This window comes from Pteropus vampyrus, unplaced genomic scaffold, assembly GCF_000151845.1.
Source record: "Pteropus vampyrus isolate Shadow unplaced genomic scaffold, Pvam_2.0 Scaffold7, whole genome shotgun sequence".
Taxonomy (NCBI): domain Eukaryota; kingdom Metazoa; phylum Chordata; class Mammalia; order Chiroptera; family Pteropodidae; genus Pteropus; species Pteropus vampyrus.
Genome location: NW_011888788.1, coordinates 9,163,561 through 9,173,217, shown reverse-complemented (window position 1 = coordinate 9,173,217; position 9,657 = coordinate 9,163,561). Strand labels below are relative to the sequence as shown.

Below are 9,657 nucleotides of genomic sequence, written 5' to 3'. Positions count from 1 at the left end.
CTGCAGGTTGGCTGCACTGTTCAGTTAGGGGCTGCTGGGTGCCAATCAGCAACATCTACTAAAGTTGTAAAGGCAAACATTCTGATGTTGAATCCCCCAGTCCCGAAGAGACTTTGAAACTGTGAGACAGCCAAAGGTAGTGGAAAGAATCAATGCAAGTTAGCAATGCCTTGTGAGGATATTGCCAAAGAAACTTACATAAACATGCCAGCCTCCAAGATGCTTCGCCATATGTGTAGTCATTAATTAGAGAGGTAACCTGTGGCCTGACAGCTCGCATGAATAGCTCTAGCTCAGGCCTCTCCATAATACTATATCTAACTCATTTTTCCCTTTAGCTAGGAGAGGTCAGCCTTTCCCCATTTGTCAGCTTGCTGTGGGCCTCAGCATGTTCAAATGTTTCTGGTTATTAACATACCTGTAGACGCCCTCCACCAAGATGAGAATCTTTTTCCAAGCTCTGCGGGTTCGAGGCTGGCCGTAGATTATAGCATCTCTCAGGAGCTTCTCGAGGCTTTGCATGTCTTAAAATAATACCAAAAAAAAAAAAAAAAAAGAGTCATGAGAGGTTTCTTCTTTCTCTCCCCCATCCTATTTTTGGGGGAGGTGTCAGATTTTTAGGCTTAGGCTGAGACCTAAACTTTCAGAGATGAAAATTGGAATCAGAGAACACCTGGGTAGAGGGAGGGGCCTACGTTTTAGTAAAATTTAACTCTGACAAAGTGACTTGTTGAGTTTGTTTAGCAGGCAGAATAAACCTCCACCAGAGGCATATGGTTTCATAGGCTCTTAAGGGCTCTCCTCTCCTGCCTTAAAAGGCATTGAAATTCCATGTAAAATGCATCTCTTAGGTGTCAGCTTTGTTGCCAGGTTAAAATGAACTATGATAGGTATAATTAACCTTTCTAATTGTTTAGACATGAGCATGTTAGAGTTTAGCTGAGTTTGCATAGAGTGACAGCATTGCTTGGTAGTGGTCTCACTTCTTAAACTTTGGGACCTCACTTTTGACATCCTCCAACTTCAGAGCTTTCGACAATTTATGCAATGGAATAACTGGCATTTCTTTGCAAAATATTTGGAGACTTCTGGATACATTAATACTAACTTACAATTATTGAGCCCTATCCACATTCCTTCTAAGCACATTCTTTGTATTAACTCATTTTATCCTCTCAATGATCCTAATGAAGAGGTAACTGAATTTTATGGTTCAGGAAATTGAGGCACAGCGAGGTCTGGTAAATTGCCTGAGGTCTATGATCATAAACAGCAGAGCTAGGATTTAAATTCATGCAATCTGGTACCATGACCCATGTTTATAACCACTACCATTTAATGCCATAGGTGAGAGCCATTGTCCCTTCTCCTCAATGTCCGTTGTGATGTAGAAGAAGGAAGGATGTATGTCTGCTAGATTTTTCTTATTAACTTTTGATGTCGAATATAATCAATGGTGACTTTTCATTTATCTGCAATCAAATATAGATAACTGGGCTTTGGTTGAGGGACCCTTGGGAAAGATTTGCCTATCAACACAGCTATGTGTCTAACCTGCAAAGTCTAGAGAGAGAAAAAAAAAGGCAGAGGTTCATGTGCATGCTTTTTGCTCATTATATTTCAGATATATTTCTTTGCATCCCTTAAGCTTTCACTTTTTGAGGATCTGAAACAGAAGTATTTCAGATCTAGAATCCAGTCTCAACTTGAAAAGATAGAGATGCTACAGTAGTGCTGACGTGACTGTTATTTAATGGTCACCAGGCATTAGAGACCTCATTTAAAATGCTCATAAAGAGAAACCTAGCAAAGATAAATCTAAAACAGCACAGTCAATATTGGTTTTAACCACTGCACACAAATCTCTCGAGAGGCAGATACTGAACAGTTTATCATTGATCTAGGCTCAAGTTAGCTGGGATTCTTGGTCTTGAGAGCCTCTCAACTTTGTCTTTTAGTCCCCAGTCTGTGGTTGGGTCTGTTTTAGGGCTTTCTCTAAAGCTGGGTGAAGGCACTGGCTGGTGCATGTCACTTTCCCACACTGCAACCCTGCCACCCTCAATGAAGCCACAAGGTATTTCTTTAATATAGAATTGTGGAGGTATGAGCAATATTTTTGAATTGATCAAGTACATTTAAGAAAACCTCATTTAGAACAGCACATAGTTTAAAACTTATAAGTTGTTTATTTCTGGAATTTTCCACTTAATATTTTAGATTGTGGTTGATTGAAGGTAGTTGAGATTGAGGAAAGTGACACCATGGATAAGGGGAGACCCCTCTAGTTACTTAATGCAGTCTCAAAAGGCCCTTTCTGATCTATCTCCTGCCTGTCTTCCTGACATAAATTCTCACTGTTGTCCAAAGTTGCATCCCAACTCTCATTTATGTTTTCCCCCTCTTGTTTGTCTGGAGAACTCCCACTCATCACTCAAGCTCCAACTCAAACTCTTCTGACCAGTAATATAGATTTTCTTTCTTCTCGATGTCCCTGATGACTCATCAATTCTTCTTTTAAGCCCTCATCACATATCTCATTATTTGATTTCATGTCTCTCCTCCTTGGAAGGCAGGGGACCTTATCTAATTCATCCTGATAGTCCTAGTACTAGTACATAGTATGAATACTAAATCTATGTTTGATAATTGAATCAGTTGTCTTTTCATGCAAAAGAATGTAGACCAAGAAACAGAAAAGAGAATGACACTTTTGGATCTAACCAGGAATTATTAGAAAAGCCTCATTTCTGCAGTACTATTTCTTTAACTGCATTTTTTACTTTAGAGTCTGTCTTCACAAGATGGAGTGTTTTAGTGACACTGTATCATTGACCACTAGATGGCAGCCAAGGGAACAAAAAGCAGCTTTCTTAGAGAATTTCAGGGATGATAACTCTCTTCTGCACGGACATCTTATTTTTGCTTTAGGATGGATTCCTAAGATGTTGAAAGAACTCATGTGATTGGGGGAACTAGCTCCCTTTTCTATAATCTACCACGAGCCTGTTAGTCTCTGAATTGAATAAAGAGATGATGAGTACAAGTATACCTGTTTACTATTTTTCTTCTTTGACTTAGAATTTATAAGTTTTTGTACAGAAATGACACATGATGAGTATGATTCCAATGCCATATTAATAAAAAAACCCACGTGAACTAAATTAGCAGTCATTTAAAAATTGATATTTTAAGATTTTTAAAGATCTGTACATGCAGAGATTATTGTATTGTTTATGCAATCATAAAGGTCACAGACACATTATAGGCTTAGTCCAAGATTAAGTTAAAAGTAAACACTGCCGAAGAGAAGAGAATTTTCTCCTCATTTTAAAAATAACAAGCAGGACCTGAAAACAGTGGCCATGATGTGGTTTACACATTTTGCAGGTGGGAGTGAGAGGAATCCCAGGCCCTTCTGTGGCAGGGCTTATCGTGCTCAAGGTGAACAGAGCGTTCCCTGGGGAGAGGCTTTGGTGCAACTTCACAAAACCCCTGGTGTCCACATGCTGAGATCTCTGACTGGAGGGAAAACCACATAGAGTCACAGACACTATACAGGAAAAGGTATGACTTCACTTAGCATGGGATTCTGGACTCATGTTAGCATCTGGTAGTTTCTCTCTGGTTCTTAGGGTCTTGCTCTATTATGCTACAGTGTGTGGGTCATGGACCCATAGGGTTCAGGGGATTCTGGCTTATGCTCTGTGGGGCTTATGGGATTCTACTGTTTGAGCAAGCCACATGTTAACAACTGCAAAGGATTTTTAAATAATGATACTTATGAAAGCACTTATACTTGCATTACATTAATCCTCATGACACCTCTGAGGAGTGAGGAAGCATGATTAGGTGTTTGCTTTTTCAGATGAGCACCCTAATGCCAGAAGCTTTGTAAACAATAATCACAACCCCTCCAAAACAAACCAAAACCAAAAACAAATTCCCAAATTCAAACAAACCAACTTTTTGTCAGTGTATAAATAAAACTCTGAGATTTGGAAATTTAAAGGACAAATTCAACACCATCAAGGCACATATACATAGCACTACTGTACAATGTTGTTATAAAGTTGAAATGACACACTATGGGCTTTAATTACCACAAATCTGAGAATCAACAATGCTTTAGACATTATTCGTCACATTATAAGTCTGGCTAACCAAGGCAGTTCCCTTTGGTTTGTGAAAGACTGAAAGGACCAAGCGGGCGTGCTGGGTGATGAACATTTAGCTATCAGAAAAGAAAGCATGCAGGCCGCATTCCAGTGGCTGGTACAAAGCAAGTCCTGGTTTGTCACAGGCATGGCTAACTGGATTACTGAATTACTAAACATCTGGAATAATACAACTATGCCCTAAAAACTACAAACAGGCTTAGGTGACAAATATGCTTTGAGAGCCTGTTGCTGGGCCTGCCTTTAAATTCAAATCCCTGATAATATCAGCGAGCCTCTGGGATCTGGGAAATCTGCAGATAAGGTCTTGTGAAAAGAGGATACAAGGAAACAAGGAAGCCACTCATAAGAGTATCAGCAGGAAGGTTGGGTGTAGTTCAAAGAGTGTCTTCCTGAAGAAAAGAACTGGATATTTGGCTTCATTCTTACTTTGCTGTTCAGTGACAACACTGTTTCTTCTGTCCCAGCTTCCTTCTTCTTCTTCTCTTATGCAACTGACCTTTTGTTGAGACATGAGCCTTCACTCACTGCCCATCCCTCAATGCCCTTCCTCTTCCAGGGTCCCTGGTCGTGTTCGGGCTGAATGTCAACCTCTACTTTCCATATGCTGCTCAGTGTAGTTGGTGGTTAATCCTTTGTCCTTGAGTTTAGATACGCCCTCTGGTTCTCTACTCCGTGGGCTACTTGCCAAACATATTTTCATGTCTGCACATGATAAGCACTCAACAGCTTTTATGTAAAGGGAAAGATGGTTAGGTGATAAAGAAATGCTACTTGTTATTCTTTCTAATGCTTTGCTCCTCATCTTTTTTCCCATTTTTCTTGTTTTTTTAAAGATACCCAGTTTTATCCTTCAATATTGAGCCCAAATGTGAAATTATAAGCAATAGGTATTAAATAATTGTGGACAATGATAAAAAAAAATATTTTTACTTTTAAGATGGTGGGGTAGGGGACTGCCCTGTTGTTAACCTTTAGGGGAAAACATAATTCTAATGGTCAACTTTGGCAAGCAGAGCAAATTTTTTCTCAAAGTTACATTTATAAAGTCTCTAGTCCATGAAATCAATTAGTACATTTCTGATGATTTTAAAATTTGGCGCTTTAAGCTTTTCAAAGCAGTCTGGGCAAATATTTTGGTTTAAGTTTCCTTGATGGCTATGTGAGCAGTTGTTAGATGGGTCTTGGTAGGTCAAAGAAGCAAATGATCTTTTTGGAAGAGTGTAAAAGGCAGTTGAGAGCAGAGGACCTAGGCTGGGTTTAAGAATGAGAAAGGTGCTAGGGCAGGGCCTGTGTACCTTGGGGAGGGGTTCATACTCACAACTTCTGACCTTGGGGACATGGAATGAAGGACAAGTAGACTCTAGAACATGGGCACAGAATGCACTCAGGCTCTGGGCCTCATGCAGTATGTAAAGCTTTGATCCTCAGGGAGGGGCCTGTAGAATTAGACAAAGTACTGAAATGGGATCCCTAAGTGGGTGGGGTCAATTCAGGAAGGTGAGATGTGATTTAGGGAATAACATGGGAGCTTAGAGGTCAGTGCTGGGATCCTGTGTCTCAGGTCAAGATGACAGCAAAGTCAACCAGAAAGAATGCTGGCTGTATCTGCTGGACCTAACTGCCCTGACTCAAGGAGAGTTGCATGGGAGATGGAGGCTATTGAGTATTGCCTGCATCATTTTACTATCCAGTGGGAGGCATGAGATGGAAAAGGTCAAGAAAGGAGGTGAAGTGCATTGTATTTAAAAATGAGGGACTCTGTAGTCAAACCTCCGCCATTTAAATACCAGCTCTGCCTCTTTCTAGCTCTGTGTCTCTAAGCAAGTCGCCTCACCACTTTGTGCCTGTATCTTCATCTATAAAAAGGACATAATCATAGCAAGTGTATAGTTGTGAGGCTAAAATGAGTTAGCATATGTAAAAGGCTCATTATAACAAGGGTTCAATACTGTTAGTTATTATTTAAAAAATTAAGAGGCCATAGCTGTATTTATTAAAGTAAAAAATCTAGTTTGAGAGCCCAAATTATACCTTGAGATCTAAAAGGTCATGGCTTATAAAGTAGTCTAAATATTGTTTCTAGGTCTGACCTTCCACTCAAACTGCCCTTATAAGCCTACATTGTGCAGATGAGGTGGGGCTCAGAGTTTTCCCACAAACACTGCACTCTTTGTTCTTCCTCCTCTTGGCCTTTAAATGCCTCTAGGTAGAGTCTTGGTTCTTCTCCACTTTTTTTTTTTTTTCAAATTCTTGGCCTGTCCAGCTCGCTGACCTCATGGCAACTCTCCTAGCTGAAAAGACTGTTTCTCCTCTCCAAGGCTAGCTCAAGAAACCCTTTGTGGCTCACTTGAGGACGGAGATGGCCTACAGCCTCACTGCTCCCTGTGTGGTCCCGCACCAATGACATCAGCATCACCTGGAAACTTGTCAGAAATGCAGAAGCCCAGGCCCTACCCCACATCTACAGTCTGCATTTTAACAAGATTCTGCCCACAGTGACTCCTGTGTACATTAAAATCTGAGAAACATTGTTCTAGAATCTAGATCATATGTATTTACTAGTAAAGCAAGCAGATTCAGGGAAAAAAATAACTCAGTTTCAATATATCCAAATCTCTAGAAGAAGATATTGCCCTTTTTTCAGAGAATTAAAACTTACCCAAGAGTTCGAGCTTCTGGCTTACTCAGGGTGTTGATACACTCAGCCCAGGGAATGTGTTTACCAAAGACAGACAAGTGTCCCAAAAAGCTCTGACCCATTTTCTCACATACACCAAAATTCTAGTGAAGATCAAACTTATTAGTCCCTGGTTGGAGCTTACGCTTTAGCTTAGGCTGTGCAATGGGTTGGAGAGTCTGTTTTGTGCCATCCAATGAGTCACAAAAGCAAACTAAATACTGGCTATTTTACTAAAGCTGCCCACAGTAGAAAATGCAAGGAGATATTCTTACACAAGGACCTACAGCTCTCTGGTTCCTATATGTGGTTTGACAATAGCTAGACTTAGCTAGCGGGTAAGAATATTAACAACTTATTGCAAATACAAGTCATTCTTGATCCAAGAGCTTACTGCTTCTCCTTCTCTTTCTCCCTCTCCCTCTCCTCTTCTCTTCTCTTCTCTTCCCCTTCTTCCTCTCCTCCTCCTCCTCCTCCTTCCTTTCTTTCTTTCTTCCTCCCCTTCCTCCTCCTTTTCCTCCTCCTCCTCCTCCTCCTCCTTCCTTTCTTTCTTTCTTCCTCCCCTTCCTCCTCCTTTTCCTCCTCCTCCTCCTCCTCTTCTTCCTCCCCCATCCTCCTGGCTATGGAAGTGAATAGCTTGTGTAGAAACAGCCCTCAACAAACCACAAGTGGAAATTGGTAGATAAATACCCCAGCTTGGCCCTGAGGTGAGATAACACTGTGGTATGTCTACAGTCGTGTCCAGAATTTCCTAGTAGGATTGAGCTCCAGTTGTCTGTTGTGGTAACTTGCTTGACAACATATCCTTTATTGGCCACCTTCTCTTCTCTGTCTCCATTCCCTGCTCACCAGCTGGTGCTTCTTGAGCTCACTTCCTAAATAAATGACTTGCACTAAAACCCTTGTCTTAGAATATGCTCCTAGGAAAAATGAACCAAGACAAGAGCAACAGACTTGAGTTTGAATTTTGACTCATCATTTACTACCCGTGTGACACTGAGTGGGTCATTTAATCACTTTGATGAGTGGTTTTCTCTTAATAAGTGAGGATAATAAGGAGAACTATGAATTTGGGTTTTTGTTAAAATTAAGTGAACTGGTTATGTAAAAGGATTAATGTAGTGTTTGGCACCAGTGAATGCTGAATAAATGATAGTTATGATCTCAGTAATTGTCCACATTCACTCTCCAGGAAGACTTAATCCATGGTGATAAAGAATTCTGACACCCAATTTTGAATTTAGCATTGCTAAAAATGCACTTTTGAGTTTCATTGGAGAGTAGCCTTTGAGTGTTCTGATTTTGTTCCCTTCTGAAACTTTTCTTGTTTAGTCTTGTCTGTTCCTTGTTCTGATTTTGTGGGAAATAGAGAAAGAGAAATGATGAAGTTAACTTGAAGTTAGTGGTCTGGACTGTTCACAAAGGATTCAAAGTTTACTATGATGGTCTGAATAGGTTTAACTTCATCTTGGGCATATTTTTCCCACACAGAAATTGAAAATTCAAGGGTTAAGAATTTCAATTCATTTATAGTTGCTTTAAATAACAAAGAGTATTTTCTAGTACTGATCTACATAAAATAGAACCTCCTCTCCTCCAAAAGCCAAGGGAGTATCCTTAAATTATAAACAGAGGACGTGAGGTGGATGAAAGTCTAGGGGAGCAGAACATGTGTAGAGTCGTATGAAATTCCATGAACCTGATGTTTAAGAACATTCTGGTTTAGGTGACTATCTTCAAGAACCTGTCTCACAAGTTATTAACTTTTCTCCTCATACACACATAGGAAGGCAGCTTTATATCTCTACAGATCTTTACAAAATTTCCACATTATCATTTCAATCTGCATGGAATGCATATTAAAAATTAAAGCATCATTGTTTACTGAGATATTTAGTATTCACCTGGGGCTTGCAGAGCAGGAAAGAGAGCCAGCATATTATAACCCCATTTAACTCCTTCCCTTCCATATACATTCTCTTTCCCTCACTTCTCAAGTAAGAAGTCTGGAGATAAGGAATCTGGAGATACCCCTGCTCACAAAGGTGGCTATTTTTGTGATGTAAATACAATAGTAGAGAGAGTATGCTTATTGGTAAAAGTCATATTGAGCATTAAGGTGAGTGGGAACAGGCTTTGTGTATCTGAGGATGAAAGTGTATTAGTTTCCTATTGATGCTGTAAGAAATTAACACAAACTCAATGTCTTAGAAACAACACAAATTTATTATCTTACAGTTTTGAGTCCAGAAATCTGAAATGGGTCTTACTGAGCTAAAATCAAGACATTTTCAGGGTTGCTTTCTTTTCTGGGAGATCTAGCAGATAATCCATTTCCTTGATTTTTTTCAGCTTCTAGAGGCTCTTGGCATTCCTTGGTTTGTGACTTTCTTGCATCTTCAAAGTCAGCAATGGCTGTTAAAGTCTTTCTCACATCACTCTTTTTTAAAAAAAAATTATTAAATTTATTGGGGTTACATTGGTTAATAAAAATATATAGGTTTCAAGTGTATCTTTCTATAATGCATCATCTGTATATGCATTGTGTGTTCAGCACTCAGTCAAATCTCCTTCCATCACCATGTATTTGATCCTTTTTATCCTTCTTCCTTCCCCCTTTCCCTCTGGTAATCATCATACTATTGTCTATGTCTATGAGTTCTTGTTTGTTTGTGTCTTGCTTGTTTGTTGCTTTCAGTTTTATATCTCACATGAATGAGATCATGTGGTTCTCAACTTTTTCCATCCTACTTATTTCACTTAGCATGATATTTTCGAGATCCATCCATGCTGTAGCAAATG

At 39.7% G+C, this 9,657-nt stretch overlaps 1 protein-coding gene across 1 annotated transcript in view; it reads right to left on the bottom strand.

Annotated features, from left to right (window-relative positions):
• The window catches only part of SPTLC3 (serine palmitoyltransferase long chain base subunit 3), a 146,484-nt gene that overhangs the window by 55,181 nt on the left and 81,646 nt on the right, over positions 1 to 9,657 (bottom strand). The window contains exon 7 of the mRNA XM_011370277.2: positions 419 to 524. Coding sequence (XP_011368579.1) covers positions 419 to 524 — 106 coding nt within the window. The remainder of the gene's footprint in view (positions 1 to 418; positions 525 to 9,657) is intronic.